The sequence below is a fragment of the Ciconia boyciana genome, chromosome 2 (genome assembly GCF_034638445.1).
Source record: "Ciconia boyciana chromosome 2, ASM3463844v1, whole genome shotgun sequence".
NCBI lineage: Eukaryota > Metazoa > Chordata > Aves > Ciconiiformes > Ciconiidae > Ciconia > Ciconia boyciana.
The window spans coordinates 128,043,696-128,064,850 of NC_132935.1; the positions used below are offsets into that span (position 1 = coordinate 128,043,696).

The 21,155-nt window shown below is 36.4% G+C and overlaps 1 protein-coding gene across 1 annotated transcript in view; it reads right to left on the minus strand.

Moving 5' to 3' along the window:
- KCNH8 (potassium voltage-gated channel subfamily H member 8) overlaps positions 1-21,155 on the minus strand; it is a 200,208-nt gene that overhangs the window by 99,435 nt on the left and 79,618 nt on the right. The window contains exons 4-5 of the mRNA XM_072851445.1: positions 4,742-4,869; positions 1,812-2,052 (exon numbers count right to left, since the gene is read on the minus strand). Of these exons, the coding sequence (XP_072707546.1) occupies positions 1,812-2,052; positions 4,742-4,869 (369 nt within the window). The remainder of the gene's footprint in view (positions 1-1,811; positions 2,053-4,741; positions 4,870-21,155) is intronic.

Below are 21,155 nucleotides of genomic sequence, written 5' to 3' on the forward strand. Positions count from 1 at the left end.
CTGACCAGAAAATATGAAGTAAAATTAACAGAAAATCTTCTTCCTTTTATTTTTCTTACCCAGCTACTCTATTGATCATAGAGATACTATTGCTTTTGGCTTACTGATATAAGAATTCTATATTTCCAGCAAAGGATATAAACAGAAAAGTAGCACTAAGCAGTACACCATCTGTCTTGCTTCAAATGAATACTACTGCACATAAATCAGTTAGATACAGATTATATGCTCTTGTGCTCAGATTCTAATAAACACATTCATAACACAAACCAGTTATCTACACCGGTGTGGGGTGAAGGATACAACCATTATCAAAATATCTTAACCTTGAGTCTACTGTTTTTATAAGGATACACAGGTAGATCAAGCAGAATTATTTCATTTTATATTCCTAAATGGAATGTGGAGTCATTTATGACTGACTAGAGTCAGAGCCTTGCTCTTTTACACAAGACAAAAGATGATTTTCCATGATCTGCATTGCAGAACATATGTTTCCTACTGCAGTGTTTGAGTATGATTCAGTGTGGATTGGTTGCATTAACATGAAAGAGTCCACCAAGATCTAATAGTGAGCATAAAAGGGGAAAATTAGACCTTAAATCTAATGACAAATCAATGCCCAAAGGAGGAAACACAAATATTTATCCATCATGACATCTGATTCTTCCATCAGCCACATCACCTACTAGTCTTACTGTCTACAGTAAAGCTGTCAGAGAAACAGAATAAACTTTTCAAAATTTTTGTAAGAAAAACTTCTGTTAAACTAAAAACATTCCGAGGTGTTGCTTAGCATTTAAGAAGTTTCAATCTCCTTTAGTTCTCCTAAAGAAGATCATAACAGTGCTTTTAATGTATGAGTTAAGCTACATTTTTTCCGGAAAAAATAGAGAAAAGTAAAGTACAAAAAGAAGTTCCAAATCTGAGGATGATTTTATCCTTTTGTTAATTTTCTTTCTCTCTTAGAAACTGTCCTAAGGCTTTTCATATTCAAGAAAGACATACTCAACTTTGCTTATTTCTTTAAAATAATAGCTTCTCCACCTGCATATTATCAACAGATCTGAGCTATGGTTTGTCAGTGTGACAGCACTGAGTGGTATTATAACAATAAAAACCTGGGGGAAAAATCTGTGTGACTCTAGTCAGGGATTCTTTTCTGTATTCACAAAGAAATGAAAAAAAGATAATACAAAAAAGACATTCCTTTGCTACAAGGCCACTATATGACCTTGTCTTCTTTTTAATTCTTTAAAGGTATAAGAATTAAATGGATCATTGAAATAAAAAGTTTAGAGAACAGACCAGATGACAAGCTGCAACCTCTGCCTCTTAAATTCTATCCCAGTTGTCAGGATAGGATACTGACATTGTGCAATATGAGTTTTAATCTTATGTCTTTAGTTTCTAAAATCTAGTGATTTTCAACTTGTGGCCCACGGGTCTTCTAAGTGTTTGTGAAAAGTAATTAAAAAAAAAAGTACCTGATGAACAACACTATAGTAATTTCGGGGCACACCCCTACATTGGGAAGGTTTTAGGCATCCACAGGGTAAAACATTGGTTTTCAACCCTCCTTAAGGTCAAAGGTCCCTTTCAAGTAACAGCAGGACTACCCGAATCAATTTAAAGTGAAAAAGAAAAAAAAAAGTGATCTAAAGTTCAGATAAAATCTGAAACTATACAGCTAAAATTGATTTTCTTTAAAATCATGAAAGTGATGATTATTTCCTCTTCTGTATTATACATTCTGTGAAAACCTTAAATGTCAAAAAAGAGATCCCAAACAAACCCCAAACATATCTTACCGATGATAAAAAGAATTTCCACTGCAATGTCACTGACTGTTGTGCTTCGAGTTGTAGACAGCTCATCATGGCCAATAAAGCAAACATTGTAAGGTACAGTCACAGCAACATAAAACGTTGCCAGTAAAATAAGCCAGTCCCAGCCAGCTTTAAAAGTGCTAAAATGCAACAATATGAATTTGGATTTTTTTGCATCTGAAACTTTGTATTCTGGAAATGCTGGTTTATCTACAAAAACATTCTGAAAAGGAGAGAAAAAAATGAAATGAGACAAAACAATAATTTCATCATACAGATACATTTCTTCCAATGCAGCCATTTGTTTTTTTAAAAAGCATAAAGAAGTATGACATACTCTTATGCAGGCAAGAACTAATGCTAATTTTTTTTCTGATGTAGTCCTCACTTATTTAGACAGATGGTTCTGTTGATGGAATAAGTTTTGTGAATGTTGGGGCATGAAGAGGATTAATGAGGGACAGATTAAATAGAATGAGGAGGGAACTGAATCTGGCAAACTATTTCTTCCTCTGTTGGGTGAATTCTGACTGAAAAGCAATGTTTTTCTGCTGGACAGATAGGCTAAAGCTTTGTATACGTGTAAATAGGAATAAATATATAGAAATGAATAGATGGTGTTGAAGACAAAACATCCTTCCTATACATATTTTAGAGCTGTGAGGAGGTTGTTTCAGACTAACTCTAGCCTGGTCCTGTGGACTGAACAGCTATAAGTAGTTGGAGCACCTCTCCTAGTTTAGTTTCATCTGAGGGAATCCAGTTTGTCTGCCCCAGACTGCTATGAACCAAAGCACAATTAGTAGCAATAACTTTTTGATTCTCTTTAAAATTGCACTCCTGATCTAAACCAAAATACTAATGTAGACCCACCATAGTACAGCTCCAGAACCATCCAACTTTACCGTTAAGACTATACCTAGCTTTTTCATGTATCTCGGGACTTTGTCACCTAACCAGCAAAGGTCTTTGCAACAAAGACTTCACTCATGCACCAGTTTTATAAATTCTTGGCTTTCATCCTTCAGTGTTTTAACAAAAACACCTACCCTCCTGAAAAGCAGCATGTGCTACATGAACTGTGTTGTATAATTTACTAACAAAATTCTTGCTCGCTGTCATTGTGCCCCTTGTTAATGCTGTTCCAGTAATGAAGAGCCTCACAAAACAATATTGTGTATTCAGCAAGCTAAGATTACTTCTGATCTTGAAGTTATTCACTATGAATATAAAAAGACAACAACTGCGTGACCGCAGACTTAATTACATTTGCCTTGCCTATCACAGCATTTCTCTTTGTGTGTTTCTTTTGAAATACTGATGTCCTTGCCGTCTCCATTCTTGTTCTCATTCATGAATCTTAGGGGCTGAATCCTCACTGTTAGTGTCAGCCCATTTTTAATCACAGAGATGAAAATGTTCCTCTTAAGACTTTAAATTCATAGTTCTAAAAATCTATGTACTAAAGGTAGTAAATCAGTCTGACAACAAATGTTTTAAACTGGTATAATATCATCTGCACTAGGATTTTGACAGTATAGGAAAGTCACCAAAAGCTATTTAAAAGTCATGTTCCTAAGAAATATTACTGTGCTATGAAAATATCACTGGAAGACCTGGTCATACTCTGCAGATTTTTTTTTAAATTATTTTTACACTTTTTCAACATCTAAAATTTTTTAACATTTTTAGCTTTTTAACCTTTTTTTAATCATTTTTTAACATTTACATTCAATGAAAGTGACTGTATGCCCTTTGAGACATATACCAGCTGTGTCCTTAATCTATACCAAGATTTTTCTGCTTTTAATTTCTAACATAATAATGTCTAGATTGATGTATCCGCACTGCTGCTTAATTTTGGTAACCAATAAAAGGAATATGCCCAGTGTCAGATCATCTTTGCAGGGTGTTCATGATCTATATCCATTGGCTACTTTTTCAATTTTCTGTCTTCCATCCTCCCCCTAACAATTAAAAAAAAAAAAAAGACCATTGTCTTCTTGTGGCTCTGTCAAAGATTTTAGCTTTTTGATCCTAATGATATACAAACAAGAAACTAAATACTGTTCTGAGATTTTAAGAAAAACTCTTTCTTTTTGCTACCCCTGCTTCTAATAACTATAGGCTCTCACTGTTGGAACAGGCTCTCAGACATTATTCTATCAAATTTTTATATGTACATACGGATTTCATATGCATCTCTAGTTTTCCTCTGCATTAACTTTTCTCCTGAAACATAGTTCCATAGAGAAGAAAGTAATTCTTTCTCCTGAGCATATTTCTTTAGAAGTCTTTCTGTTGCTATATTTTTGGTTTTGTCTATTGTTTGATTTGGGCTTTGCAACATTCACAGGGTGTTTACGAACTTACTTACTAGTTATAGTTACTAGAGGAACACAGAAGTAATTTAAAGAAATAAACATTACTACTGCAATTAGGAAATGAAAAGATAAATTTACTCTGCACAAAGTTGGAGACATTCACATGAAAAGTTGCCTAAATGAAGTGTGACCTCCTAGAGCTTACACAGCATAGAGATTTTCAGATAGAATAATACCTTGAGTTTCTTTTTTGGCAAATAGTAATTATTGAAATTAAATAATTGGGATGGTAAGGTAAATTGGAACCTAAAATTAAGTTATGAGAAATTTTATAATGTGGCTTTCCTCAGGTTAAATAGATGTCTGTTTACAGTATAGCTAAATGCACTGTCTTGATATATGAAGTGTAACAAATACCCTTGTAGGCAGAACTGCACTTAAGTGAACTGCACTTTACTCCTTTTGTTACCGTAAAATTATGATTAGGACATTTCTCAGGTACCCACTGACCTTTTACAGTACTTTTTTTTTTAAAAAAAATGACAGTACAAAGAGTATATTTTTGAAAAATAGAAGAATTACACCTACATTATTAATTTTTAATTTGTTCTTCTCTCTCCTTTGTAAATGTCCAGAGATATGATAAAGGACAGCTCTACTCCGTCTTCGTGCTGACTCGAAATGTGACCCCGCTCTTCCTCTTCCTTTCCATTTTTCTGCAGAACAGAAGTGAGAGTCCATTAAACATCAGGAAATGGCACTTTAACCTTTGGCAGCTGAACTACTGATGTTTTAGACTTTGGTAGAAACAGGGCTAGATGTAAAGATTATACACATCTTTTCTTAGTTTTGCTTACTCTTTTGCAGTTAAGAAAACAAAAACACTCTCCTGAAGGGCAAATAAAAATCACTGTAAAGTTTTAATTGTCAAATGCTTTCATGCAACTCAGAAGCAATTAATTGCAACATACGATTTCATAGATAAGAAAAATGTACTCTTTACTGTTTCAGAAAATGAAATAGTGATTACTGACCAGAGGCAAGTGTGGCTAGGAGTAACCACTTAAAATATCCTCAAGGTGTTCCTGCTCTCTCTTTTATTTCAGGGAAATAAAAAAAAAAATCTCATGGTGTACTTTTTAAAAACAAAGAATCTGACTCATACTAGGTTTCCATTATGTCAGAATATGCTAATTTGCAACCTTGCTAATTAGTAATATCCAATTCTTATATTCCTGTGTTTAGATTTCTTGTCCTACCACATGGTCACTGGCATAATCACTTGACACATTCCTTAGTGACATGAAATCCATTAAAAGTAAAGACTTAACACTATTTTGGAAAGGTTCGTGTTTTTTCCCTCCATTCAGATGTCTGTAATTGTCAATCATGGGATCAAATTTTGTTCTTGCTTATACAGCAGTAAATTCAAAGTAACTCCAGTAGCTCTGATGGAATTACAGTGAATTGATGCCAGGGTAAATGAAAGCAGACATTTTGTGATGTGTTGGGATTAAGAAAAAAGGAATTATGGAAATAAAGGAAGAAGCTGTCTGTCAAACAGGTTTAATTAAATTCAATTCAATGCATATAAATTAAGGTGGGAAAAAACCCCAAAAACTAATTAGCACAGCCAGAAATTAACAACAAGCAAAATAACTACATCTTGAAACCTGCCTAGAAAAGCAAGAAAGATTTGAATTATAGAAGACTGGTGTATTTTTGGCTCTACGACACAAAACCATACATAACAAAAAAAGTGTAGGAAACTAAACTTTCCAAACTTCTCAGTGAAGAATGCTTCATGTAGTTCATGCAAGAGCCCTCTCCAGTTGAGGAAGTTTTACATGTCAGTAAGGAGGAGAAGGGGAAAAGAAGAAAGAAAAAAAATAAAAAAGGAAGGAAAAAACATTGCACTGCAAAACCAAATAGCTATTGGAAAGATGGGGGAGGCAGATGGAGAAGCCCCATACTTCCCCATCTCCAACCTGGGTACCTGCAGGTGGTTTAAAGAGCTACAACACATACAGGTGCCAGCTACAACAAAGGAAGGTAAAACAGAAGGAACTATTTCAGAAAATACTCAACTAAATGAACATTTTTTTTTAACTTTCATCTCTCAATCACCAAACCATTTAAAACTCAAACTATATTTTAAAAGGGTACTTAAATTCTGGGTGAGAGCAGAGTGTTTATCTGCTGCTCTGAGTAAAAACAAATTTAAGTCTATTGAATTGGGTCTCCACCGTAGTATTGGATAGCTGTAGTAGTCTGTTTTTATCATATGACTTTGAAATTCCCTTTAAAACTATTTACAGGCCTCTCTTTCTTCCCTTTCTAAACCTAAACTGCCATGTTGGATGAGGCTATTCATTTTTCTCTATTGCCTCCCAAAGTAATCAATAAAACATGCTTCAGACCTGCTATGAAGTAGGCTGAGAAAGTGGGCAAATACCGACAAAAGTTTCTGGCCAGCAATGCTTTCAGGACTCTTTAGCTAAAGGCTTCATCCTCACGATGTCTCACATCTAATACCTCTCCATGTCCTTAGCCTACAAACCACAAGATAGTCCATCCTGGTAGGTGGTAGGTATAACAGCCTAGGTGATGTGCTGCGAGACCCACACTGAACTGTGTTGCAGAAGGCAGGTACGGTGCCTTTAGGTGGAGTTTCTTTGAGTACTTTCAGCATCCCCAGCAATACAAGGCTCTTCCTGTGTGGAAGTGGAGCTCTCTATCTCTGGTCAACCTTGAATACCTTCTCTTTACCCCTCCTAGATCTCCTGTGTCTTTTTAGAGAGGTCTTTTTTAGTAGCTCCTTTTTTTTCCAGAATAACATGCAACAATCAAGATATGGATACAAAATTGCCTGATACAATAGTGTAATAATGCCTTCAGTTTTTTTCTTAATAGCTCCTAACCTCAGATTTGCCTTTTTCTTACCTGCTGAGCACTGAGCTGAAAGCTGCCCACAACTCCGTCTCTTTCCAGCATGGTAATAATTACTATGGAGACAGTCGATGTACACATATTCAGTTAAAGTTGTTTCTTTTTTCCTGTGTATTTATTGACACTGATTTTTCATTTTCTGTCCACTCTTTAAATAAAAACATGTTCCTTATAAGATTTTTAATTTTATGTGCCAGCAGCCTGATAACGTTTTGCGTTAGATGGATCCCATTTATCCTACGTATGTTTAGCATTCCAGCCACTAAGAATTCTGTGCTCATTAACCTGCTCAGGCTGTGGGGCTTGATATGGCACTTAGAATCATACTAGTTGCATATTTGCAGAGCAAGTGACTTCCATCACATGCTGATTCCACTATTTGCAAAGGATTAATGCTACCTCTATGTTAATATTGGAAGTCACTCAACTCCTAGAGACAGCAAAGAACAGATAAAATAGGAAAGTGTGACATTCATTATGAAGTAATATTTTTCTTTTTAAACAGAAATGGTAGAGATTTTTTATTGTACTTATTAGCAGTGAAAAAAATGCGAGTTGCCTATGCAGATAAGATGCCATCAGACAATGCCATAGCTGGAGAACATGTGTCAATAGCTTATAACATAAATCAATGAATGACAATTGCAAATTCTCCTGCTTTCTGATCTTCCCAGTGCCTTTAGGAAAAGAAGCAATCCTGATCCTTAGTAAACTACGTTGTTCACCAGGTTTGCCTTTGTATGTGTGCGATTATTGTCTGTAACCTTCATTCTTCTACTGTCACACTCAGTTTACAGATCACTATTCTGAAGGAGACAGTTTATTTTTTATAAATACCCAGCTGTTTCTTTCTGATTCTTAAAATAATTTTAGGTACCTGACAGACTTTCTTTTGTCTTTCCATGGCTGATCTTAGCAAAAAGATACAATAGTAAATCCAACCATAAGTAGAAAGTCACTTTAAATACAGCTGTGTTATTTTTACCGTGTGCTTAAAATCAAAAGTTTTTCTCATCTCCCCAGATACTGTGAGAAATCATTGTTCTAAAAAAAGCTCAGATTTGGGGCTCTATCTCCTGGTGCTTCTACACACCCCTTCCTGTGTGATGGTAATCTCCCCCCAAAACAACCCTTAAAAAGGATGCTTTGCAATTTAGTCTTAACTCCCCTTTTCTTTGCTCAGAAAAGTGGTAATACGTTTTTTAACTCTTCTTGCTGTCCCTCTGTGTTGTTTTTTCTTTCAAATGAGATTAGGTATAGCACCACGACCATCACACATGGCAACCTCAGAAGTCTTTTCTAAGGAAAGAAACTAACACCGCCTTTTTGCCATTCTTAACATTAGTCTCATAACAGCTTAAGACTTCTTATAATCTTGTAAGGGAAGGTTGCAGTAAAAAAAGCACAGACACAAACGCCTTTTTAACTGTTGACTTTTCTGTTTGTGTTTTTGTAAGAACATGAGGTATCCATCTTCCACTTAATGGAAAGTGGAGTCTTAACTATTTCCTTGTCCCTTTGGAAAAAAATATATCTACTCCCTATGTATAAATCAGAAAAATAAAACCTGGCCACTTCTGATTAGCTCTGCTAAGTATATGCTGCCCCAGAAATGCAAAAGAACTGTAAACTCAGCCTTACTGACCAAATTAAAACCAAATCTATGTCTGCTCTCCTTCAAAGCACATCAGAGTAGTCAGAGCGTAGCATTGGACATAGTCCAGAATGCTTTATGGTTTATAATGTTCTCATTCCCAAGATAAAGTATGATACATTTAAATCCTTGAAATGTAAAAGAAAGTGTTTAATTGTCAAATAGGAGATAAGACTCATACTGTTCTTTCAGTCATGAAGTCCAGGTGGTAACAAATAAAAGATATCTCAAGTCCTTCCTGAGGCAGAGCCGGACCTGGAGGAGGGGTGCTCAACACATGGTCAAGGGAGCCCATTGCAGCATGGCAGCTCCCAGGGACCTTCCTTCTCAGGACAGCTGAGACAGTGACAGGAACCAGCTCATGGCCCAGCAGCTCTTCCACAGGCACGAGCAGGCTGCATCTGAATACCACCCTGCTCTTGTTCTAGGTCTCCAGCCCCATGCTTGGCTGTAATTGCGCAGGTATAGGAGCTTCCTTGGAAAGTAAATCCATCACATACAAGCAAACTACCATCATCTTTTGCACATCCATGTGCAGTGGACTCAAGCTGTCTACACTGAGTAACTCTGTGACCCAGAAGCATTATGTTCACTCTATAGCAGACAAGCTGTGACATGAGAGAGACCATGAAATCCATCTCTTTCCAAATACTGAAATAAGCTAACCTGCTCTGGCCAGAAAGGTTACACATTATTGACAAAAAATGTCTCAGCCTTGGTATATTTCCTCATTTTTCACAGCATTAATTTGTATCCCTTTGGAAGAACTACCTTCACTTTTTCCTCAGATTATACATTATCACAACAGAATATGCATTAATTAAAACCACTACCTAGATTTCCCTCTGGTGTGATTAAATGCCCAACATGCTCTTTTACAGAATCATCTCCCAGTCTGATCATGGATCATAACCACAGAAAGTTTTCTACACAAGTGTTCATGGACACGAAAGAGAAAATTAATATCTAGCATTTCATTCATATTATACAGGAAAATCCAAGAGATTTATCTGTTTTTACCTAAGCAATCATAAAGTTAGAGAACGAATAAAAGCAACCAGCACCTCTCAGATTTAATCCACAACACAATATACTGACAATATGTGAATGCATTAGAGAGGGGCAAGGTAAAGTAGTCTGAGGGTTTAGTCCTGGAAACACATGCACACCTGAGTAACTTTATTCACAGAAAAGAGTTCTACCAAAAACCAATAGGACAGAGTTATCCTAAAGGCTGTGAGGCTACAGACTTGGACCTCTTAGCAGTATTTTTGCAATTTTTTTCACTCCTTTGAGTACAGTAGCCATTGAAAAGATAGATATCACCACTAGGGAAAAGACCATAACCGTTTGTTGCTTTTTTACATCTCCGCAACCACATTAGCTCCATGCTCAACATTATATTCCAGCCCCAACTACTTGATTGCCACTGCAGTCCTGTTTGCTTGCCAGGTGGGGCTGTTATGCTTAGGGTAAGATTGATTCAGACACATTGACTATCTTCTTCAAACAGTATAAATATGACCAGATAGGTCATAGACTGGATATTAGGAAATTTTACTTCACTGAAAGGGTTATCAAGCATTGGAACAGGCTGCCCAGGGAAGTGGTTGAGTCGCCATCCCTGGAAGTATTTAAAAGACGTTTGGATGAGGTGCTTAGGGACATGGTATAGTGGTGGTCTTGGTAGTGTTAGGTTTACAGTTGGACTCAATGATCTTAAAGGTCTTTTCCAACCTATACGATTCTGTGAGTCTGATTCTGTGACTATCTCAAGTCATGACATGCAGCAAACCTGGCTGTCCACGTGGGCAAAAATAGGAAAGATAGTATAGATATAGCTATCTCTAAACACATTGCAAGGAAGAGTTCTGAAGAAAAGCAGTGAGTTACAATCAGATGGCTCCAGATTTACATGAACAGTCAACCCTACAGTGCCTGCTATCTGGAAAAATTATATTTTTTAGGTTTATTTAATAATGTAGTGTATACTTTTATAAATAGGTTTGCCTAAAATAATGAGATGACTTCTTCTTAGCACTTTTGAGGTCCAGGAGCAAGTATGAGGAATAAATAAAATTTTTATTCTACTAACATTTTACTCAGAGGACTGGATAAGTTGGCAGAATAGCTAAGGACATTTTTATTTATTTTGTTGTTTACAAAGCTAAAGTCAATCATGAGATGAAACAGCAGGTAATGCCAGCTCCCACCTAAGAAATTTTGTCATAGAAATAATATCTTTTCCTTATAGGAATATAATATTCCTTATAGGAATAATTTCCTTTTGAACAACAAAAAAAAGGTAGAACAGGACAAATGGACTTTCTTCATTGCTAAGAAGTATCCAGATATGGACAGACTTGAAGAGATCCATGATGCTGTTCCATGTACATGCTGGAGCACTGTGAAAAGAGGTAGTAACTGGGCTAACACTGTGACTTCAAACTACTGCTGGTTGGAGCTTTCCCCTCCTCAAAACACAGAGGGAGTGGCATATTCACGTACCTGCATGATATCTCTTACTGCTGTATTCTGAAATCAGGCAGGGAAATAAACCTCCATCGTTAACTTTCCTGTTTATTTCTCTAGGGTGTCATAACCCAGCCACTTGGCCCAATCGCACAGTGAGATGTTGTTACCTAGGATATCTTAAAAGTACTGAACTGTTCTTTTTTGATCCTGGGTTCAATGAACCATTTCTTAAAGAATTTCTCAATCATTTATTAATCTTACAATTCTATCTATAAAAGGCTTCCTGTAAGAAGTGCAATCAAGATTTTTTTTTCTTTTAATACAAGTCTTGAGAAACCCTCATCACTTGCATCATAAGGTAAGGAAAACCACAGCAGAAAGTATGATCTTTGCATAGACACCCATGAATAGCCCACATGCCATAAAATAAATACAATGATGTCTACAGGAAACACAATGGTACTTAATCGTATCCAGTATCACTAACACAAAATACATTTATTTCATAGGCAGTCCTCAAAAAAAAAACCCAAGTAAATTCTGAAGAAGACAATTGGGATAAAGCAATACAAAAGGATTCTGAATGAACATACAAAAACCTTCACAAACAGATTGTATGGAAGGCTGGTATGAATTTTTCTAGGCTTTTAAAAATCTTTAGCTAACTTTCAGATATTATTCTCTAACAAACAGCACACCAGCAGTTGTCAATAAAGAGAAAACTGATAAAAGCCTGCTTTGGTCTTAATGACAGAATAAAAGCACTACCATGGGCAATAGGCTGCAGGAGGTCTATTGGTTGTATGACACATTCTTTGTGTCAACAACAACCAAATATTCACAGAACTACTAACTGTATGGTGGATCCAGGCTAGCCGCTAGCCACTTTTTTATTCTGTTAACTGATTAACTGATTCAATAAGAAGATGCACTTAATGCACATAACAGCTGAAAAACTGTAAACATTATTATAGAATATTTTTTAAAGGGACCAATTTTACACAGAGTCATTTGTATGATTTTCATCATTTTACTATTGTGCCTTCAGAGAAAATTCAGTTTCAAACAGACAGAGAAAAGAAGCAATAGTATACATTACTACTACTGTTTCATGGATCAGAAAGACCTTTAAACAGTGGTATGCCTATAAGACCACATTTTGGGCTGCTGATTCTTCCATCATTAAGAAAAAAAGGGTAGCGGGGAAAAGACACACAAATACCACAAGAAAGGGCCTTTCTCCACCTCCATTTTGGTAGTTGATGGGTGTACACTCCTAAATAAGTAAGTCTTCTTTTTTAGATGCCAGTATTTGGGCCTATCTCATACAATTCAGAATGGGGAGAAAAAAAAAAAAATCCAAGTAGACACAACTTTCTTCAACTACTTCTAATAGACTGAGATTCAGTAGAAGAACTCTGAAGGTGAATTGACTTTAAGCTATTTCCCCATTTATTAATACTACTGCCTTCTCCCAGGTTTTACCTAAAAAGTTACAGAATCTCTTATAATGAAGTAAAATATTCCATCTTAAAAATAACTATTTCATAATTGTGTAAAAATAGTTTATTTACCAGCTTATTACTACACATTAGAGAGAGTCATCTCACAAGGGAGAAAATTGTCACTTTTATTATGCCACCAAATTTAAAACATGTTTATTGATTTAACTGAAGTGAGTGGTCATATGTAGTTCTTACAGAACAAAATGTAGTGTTGAATTTAAAGCTGGGTCATCACTCATTCTTTCGGCTGTTTTTTGATGTGACTTTTATTTCCTGGAACAGGTTGTATTTCCCATGGTGAATGATAGCTCATGGCAAAGTGATATGCGCATTTATCATTATGAACAAAAACATAATGGTAATAATACAGAGAATATTTGAAATATTTTTTTAAAAACCCTAGAGCTTAAATATTTCCAATTATTTAAGTCACTGAGAAACTTTTCATTGACTTCAGCGCGTGTTAATGTCTGTCTTTCCATGCAAGGATGTAGTATTTAAGGACATAATCTCACTGAACCTAAAGGTTTTCTTTTTTCCTTTAATTCCATTAATTCAATCACATACTTTATTTAGTGATATTTTCTCCTCCAGAATATTTGAGGAAGGTTATTTGTAATCTGAGGTGATCATAATTTCACAATCATTGTTCTTTGCACAAATTAATTTAAAAAAGAAAAAAGATTTGCACAGAAGTTGACAGTAAAGTATAACCTTGCTCACTTAAGTGAAAATAGGAATATGTACACCTGAATAATTTCTATCTTGTAATGAAAGCAGGTCTTTTGAAAAGGAAGACTTGTTTTCTTAATATATTTATCTACAATTCAGAACCAGATCAGTCACCTATAAAAATGTTTTGTGGTCAGTGCAACTGCCCAAAGTTAAAAAGGGGGGAAAAATAGCTTTTAAAAAAATATAGTTTAAAGAGATAAGACATATATAAGTTCAAAAACCTATAATGTCTGTGTATATGTTTCATGTGGTCATTGAAACTCCCAGAAAGTATGTCTGATTATCTCTCAAGGAATGAGATTTTCAGGCTATGAAAGTGACTGGTCATAAACCAAAACTGTTTTACAACCTTAATTATACAAGATAGGGTGGATGGTTGGCAGTTCTAAACCCATCTTTGCTACAGCTAGGCAAAACTCACCTGTAATAGGTCTTATTTGCTGAGTCTTTATAGAACCTCAGAGTTGCTCTGAGGAGCTACAGCATGAACTACATTCACTGTAACTGCAATAACAGGTGAATTCTGCAAATGGTCCAAGTCCCCTTATTTGTGTTTCTGAATGCAAAGTAGATATGCAATATGCATTCTAGTCCTCATGGTCCCTTAATTAATAAAATGTAAGATACCAGGCTGTGTCTAGATCTGTGAAAGTCTTTAAAGACATTTCTTCCTTTTCAGATTTTTTCCACAGAAATAAGACATTTATGTCCAAAAGTTTGCAATCCCTCTACCTCCTCAAAAAAACCTCTCTGCCCCTCCAAAAAACCTCAAAAAACCACCTATCACACACAACTCTGAAGAGCTCTTCTAATTGGCAACGCACATACTAAACATATTCCCTGTTCCTTCCACGCTTTCTGTTGTCAGTCTTACATGTTTGAGCTAGCAAACTCTAAAAGGAAAATATGAAGATATTTTCCACTAAGTCTGCCATCAACCCAGTCCAACAAACAGAAAAGCACCAAAATGAAAATCAAAACAAAACAAAAACCCCCAAACAAACAAATCCTCCCTCACCACCCCCATAATTTGATAATTTGCTTTCTGAGGAAAATCTAGAGGTTATTGCATGAGTTTATCTAGGAACTGGTGAGTCTATGAACTATTTGGTTGCAAATGCATATATTCTCCCACCCTTCCAGGATATCCCAGAATGCAGTCTGCTCCTCTGTATTTGGTCAAGAATCAGAGTTTGCTTGTCTTTTCTCATTTTTGCTCCACAAAGATATACCACAAAGGACACTTCCCTCTCACCTCCAGAACATACCCTGTGCCTCTCTGAGAGTTGCTGGAATGGAACTGCCACTCACATTTAACACTTGGTAAAAAGCTAAAGCAATGGCCACAAAGATTGATACATCTCTAAACCTTCAAGGCTCAAATACAACTTATTTGCTCACATAAGAAGGTGGAAAGGGCAGAGTGAGAGCACCTATGTGCTCACATGTATCTGCAGGAACAGGGAATAGAAAGGCAGCTCTATTTTTGTCCCCTAAGTGTTTACTCTCTCATGCGCTGACCAGGAGGAAAGCAGTTTTTCTTTACTGAGGACAGAAGAGATGCAGGCCCTTCCTACTTGATGGTCAGCCAGGAGCAGTCATCCTAGAGAAGATGTAACTGAGTCATTGCAGGATAAAGGCTTCCCCAATACATTCTTCCTTTGGGCAGTGGGAAAGTTGGGGTAAAACTGTGCTTCTAGCCCACCTCCTCCATCGACAGAACTGCATGGTACCCCGTGAATCCTGAAACAATTTAATCTGCTTTGAATACTGTACATCTAGGTGACTGTACATCTCCTTCTCAATATCCTGCCTCCTGACATGTGTAAGGAGCTTTAAAATGAAAAGTTGTGCCCTGATATTCACTGCTGTAGCTTGAGCAATCATGAAGTAGCTGAGACAGTAATTAGGCAGAACAAATCAAAGTGCACATTGCAGAATTTCTTAGAAGAAGAGCCCATCCCTGCCGCCAACAGACTTTTTTTTACATAAAAATCTGGAATGCAAAATGTTTGGCACATGGTATTTCACTTCGGGCACACTGAAAAGAACAACCCCTCCCTCCAACAAATGATGCATAATCAAAATAAATCTGTTTTCCTAGAAATTCGTATAGACCTAAGGATTAATAAGAAGCCAGAAAAAGCTAGCCAGTTAAACCATAACACTGCAGCTTAGTTTAATCTGTGGTGGGAAAGGCTGTAGTCCAGCTTTTAATTCACATTATTACTAGGGTAAAAGTGTCTTTGCCGACAGGCAGGCCAACCTGGCAAGGATGCCTTCAAACTAGGAACAATATAAGGAGAAGATGATGACCAACAAACAAGTAAGGAAGTGGTGAGGTGGACTGACAATTGGCTGAACTGCAAGGCTCAGAGGGTTGTGATCCACAGCATGAAGTCCAGCTGGAAGCCACTCAATAGCATTATGACTGGGGGACTGATGCTATGGCAAATACTGTTTAACCTCTTCATTAATGACCTAGAAAAAGGGAAAGAGTCCATTCTCGGGAAGTTTGCAGATGATACAATCTGGGAGTGAGGAGTTGTTACATCAGATGTTTGTGCTGCAAGAAGGTTCAGAGGGACCTTGACAGGCTGGAGAAATGAGCCAAGAGGAACCTCACTGAGTTCAATAAAGGTAGGTGCAAAGTCCTGCACCTGGGAGGAATAAACCCATGCACTAGGACAGGCTGGGGGCCAAGCAGCTGGCAAGAAGATTGCCAGGCAAGGACCCAAAGCTCCTGGTAGACACCAAGTTTAACATAAGCCAGCAACATGCCCTTGTGGCAAAGGTGGCCAACAGCATTGCGGTCTGCATTGGGAAGACCGCTGCCAGCAGGTTGAGGGAGGTGATGCTTCCCCTCTGCTACACTGGTGAGACACATCTGCAGTGCTGGGTCCAGGTCTGGGCTCCTCAGTACAAAAGAAACATGCACATATTAGAGCAAATCCAGTAAAGGGCCACAAAGATGATGAGGTTTTTGAAGCATCCGACATAGCAGGAGAGGCTGAGAGAGCTGGGACTGTTCAGCCTGGAGCAGAGAAGCCTCAGTGGGGGATCTTATGAATGCGTATAAATACATGATGGGGAGAGGTAAAGAAGACAAAGCCAGAGTCTTCTCAGAAGTGCTCAGTGAAAGGGCAAGAGGAAAGGGCACAAAAATTTAATATATGAAAATCTATTTAAGTATAAGAAAAAGCTTTTTTACTTTGTGAACAGTCAAACACTGGAACAAGCTGCCCAGAGAGTTTGTGGAGTCTCCATCCTTCACGATATTCAGCACACATCTGGACATGGTCCTGGGCAACCTATTCTAGCTGACCCTGCTTTGAGTAGGGGGCAATGGAGTACACAAACTCCAGAGATGTCTTCCCACCTCAACTATCGTGTGATTCTGTGGTTACTATCTATCTCACACATTTTTATAATAATGCTGGAGTAAAGTTGAGAAAATGTGTCCTAAGATAATTGTTTTCAAACAAAGAGCTAAAAATTTTCTCAAAGAAAAAAACAACAAATAGATGAAGGCTAAACAATGAAGGCTAAAGGAAACTTTTTGGAACAAGTCAAATTCAACAGGGGAATTTTAGCAGTGATTATAACAGTAGAACTCTATATCTATATAACACATATGATTACATATTCACATACAGAGTAGAGATCTAAAAGTAGTTGCAGACTAATTTAATTTCCGATTTCCCTACCTGGATTCTTGTAATCTCACTAACTTCCAGCACGTGTCCAAGTGTATTACGGAAAGTACCTATGCAGAAATGAAAAAACACTGACCCAGTCATACCATATTGGAGTCCAGATTTGGAGTCTGGTATTTTCAGTTTAATCAGTTTTCCCCCCAAAGGACAATGGAACTCTTAACCAGTTTACCAAAATGTAGCTAATCATAAGTTAGGATGCTAAAATAAGTCTCCCATAAAACTGGTTAAGGAACAGTTTCTGAAGGAATCATTGTATTCATAAAAAAAAGACCATCAATTTGATTAAAGAGCCCAAGTTTAGGAAGAAAAGCTGTTGAGTAGCTTTTCATAACAGTAAATTATAGGTATTATTAAGCAGATGGAAAGCAGAGTGTATTTCTACAATAAACTTACAGGTAGGGGAAACACGTATTGAAAGCAAATTACTGATACTGAAAAGTTGAGGCCTCTAAGAACATTGCAATTAAAAGAGATGCAGGGGTGGGGGAGGAGGATGGTAAATTAACTTAAAAAACACAAACCAAGCAAATGAAGCCATATGAGAGCTGCTGACTGTCACAGCACTTCTTAAAGACTGTCAAACTTCTCAGGCAAGACTTTCTTATTTGAAAGTCTTAGGACAAAGTCTACTCTTCCCATTGTCTGATAAGGCTGATTTCACTGGAAACTTTTATACAGAAGAAAAGCAGAAAATAATTCTGTTAAATTTGTATTTAGAATGAGACATTCAAAAGAAAAGGTCACAGACAACATCTGACATTTGGGCTGGGTTAAGGGAAATCAGGCAAAGAAGTGGACTTTTGCAAGGTGCATTGGCACAAAGGAGCAACTGAAGTTGCGTGAACAGATAAGATAAAATAGATAAGAAAAAGTCTGCAGAGAATTGAAGAAGGTATCAACTCCTGAGCTCTGCAAAAGTAAAAAGACAATCCACAAGAAAAGAGAGGCCATAAAACCAGGGGATAAAGCTCAGGAAGGTGTCACTGTGAAAGTACAAGGAGAACAAGATTTTACAGAAGAAACAGATGGTATCAAAGGTAGGAAAGACATGAGGAAGAATGAGTCTGGAGAAGGCTTTTGGAGATGCAACCAGTGAGAGTGTATTCCACCTTAGAGTGTTGGTGGAATGCCAGAGGGTCCAGGGCAGACTTAGGAGAAAAGAAACATGAAGGAATTTTGTTAGATAAGCTTTCTAAGGAGTTTAGAAATTAAAGGGAGATGGAATGTGACTATTAATGTTCCATACAAATTATCAAAGTCTGGTCTGGGCAGAACAAGAGAAGAGAGAGACAGAAACAAAAACATTAATACAACAGTCTTGCATGGGCAGAAGAGTTTCACACTGAGCACGTTTGTATCTAAGTTCTCCTTCCCATACACAAATCTAACCGCAAGATATATGCCAAAACAGCAATAGAAAACTGCACATAATGGCAATTATCTTATAGCAAGAGCTGGCTTTCAACTCCAAGTTTATAAGTTATCTGATTTTTGAAAGGACAAATTCAGTAACCTTTGAAAGAGTAACATTATCTTTTCAGCAATATTAACTGTGAAAATAATATCCGGTAATGTGTATCAAACACTTTGCAATGGATGTTAATCACTCAATGTTAAAAAAAAGATCTTCAATACCTCTAAACAGAATGCAAACTCAATTTTCTGTTAATACGAGGTGCATCCTACGTGCCTGATAGTGGTTGTGGTCTAAGTAAAGAAGAACCAATTACTTCTAGAAGTGAAACATTCTGAAATTTCAGATACTGAATCAGTTTCATAGACTGTACTGGGAATTCTTTTGTGACAATGAAGATGATGTTCACCACTGGAGGACTAATGAATCACTCTGCATGGGAAGAATTTGAATGTTACTCAAAGAGCTAATACACCATTAAATTTATTTTTATATAGCTAGGTAGGTTTACATAAAACTAAAATTCTAGAATTGTTTGTAAATATTTTGAATAAATGGTTAAATCCTGTTTCTTATCTCACTATATTATATAAAACTGTGTATTTGGCAAAGCCCCACACTAAGTGTTATTTTCTGTTGCCATGATGCAAACAAGTATCACCATAGCATAAAATGATTGCCATGGTTTTAAAATGAGTACAAAGGGGAGAAAACAACCAAGTTTCAGGATTGTGCTCTAAAGAGTACATCACGGAAGACAGCTAAATGTCAACGTTCATAAGCTTATAGCAATTGAATAGGCGTTTGCTGGTGTAATGTAGCTCTGCATAAGTGTATTCCTCTGTCAGCACGCAGTAGGAGTATTAATTTTTAAATGTGCAACAGCAAACATGAGTTAAAATCTGCTTAGATTTACAATTTGACATGAACCCACATCAAAAGCTGAAGATCATTTTAATCCGTCCTAAAATAAGCATACAGCTATAAAATGTTTGTCAGATAAACAATAGCTGTCATTTTACAAGCAATCAGTGATATAACCATTTCAAGTCATCACTGGCATACTAAATGTGATTTCTCACTGAGTATATCCTGAGAATTTGCATCTCTCATAAGGTAAATCATTAGCCTTTAGAGCACAGATGTTCTGACAAACTCTCTTCTACATGGCCCCCCATATGATGTTTTAATAAACTACTTTCCTAAAACTTTCATAAGTGTAAGGTTTTCTAAGGTTTAAGAAGAAACTAGATAAAATATGTTTCATATTTTAACTATTTTACTTCGAGGCGAAGTGATTGGTTGAAATTGGATGTAAGGAAAAGCTGCAAAATGTACCTGTGTACTACTTCAAAGCCTTTCTTCAGTCTTCCAGCTCAGAAATTCTCAAATATGTTCAGTACAAAAAGTGAAGGATGCAAAAAAAACCCCTCCATTACTCAGGGCTTGAAAAGTACAACAAAGATGAAATTATTTGTCCAAATGTACAGAAGAGGCAGACGCTGTTAGCATAAATGTTGATTTAAGAATGTCCAGTAGCACAGGGAAGCATAATATTTTCTGGTTTAAAGTATTGAAATGTTGTAAAAGAATGGTGAATTACGCTTCTCTATAACTGAAATATAACTATTTTATTGAAAAGCTAATATTTAAAATCAGAAAAAGTTGAGTACTAATTGTTCCCCTACTTCAGAAACCTATAAGGAGAAAGGGTGTCCTAAGGCCATATCAACGTTGTTTCTGAAGTATGCAGAGATCAAACGGCTATCACAGGGTGAAAAATTTAAATAAATCCCAGAGTAGTACCAAACTGGAAAATTCAGCAGTAATGAAATTTCACATAATTAATTTACCCTCTACAGAGAACCTTTTTCTAGACAGTTCCTTTGACACTGAAAAATTGCAAACTTAAAGTCTTAGTTCAGTATACCTTTACAAAATGTAAACCTGGAATAAGTTCACTGCCTTTGGTACACAACACAGGTCAATGCTGACTGCATAACCTCCATCCCTCCACACTGTCTTTGCTTTGTGTTAGCAGAATTTAGCAAAACTTGACTACAATATACAGTCAAAATTATTTTGTGGCAGCTGTGAATCATTAGCATAACACAATCTTTTTCCAAATTCATGAGAAGATCCTTGCATTGTTTCCTTTCAGAAGCAAATAAATGTGAGGATGTATTTCTTATACTATTGAATATTCCTAAAGACATAATAAATCTTATAATTTCATATAATGTAACGAAAATTAGACAACACAAGAATAGTCATGCTTGTTAATAGGCAAAATAATTTCTAAAGATGTATGTTCTGCTTATAGAAAAGCATGAAAAAATGCATTCATTCATCTCTCAGCCATGTTGAAATCAGATTCGCATAAGGAATGCTTGAAAACGTCTAGCTGTTCCAATATGTACCTCTGAAAGTCCAGAAAGTAAATAAATTAAATCATGGTACATTAAAACAAATTTAATTTTGAGGACAAAGTACTCTGTCCCTGTATTCTATGTTTACAGAATGTAGAGCAATGTGTAAATAAAAAAAATTA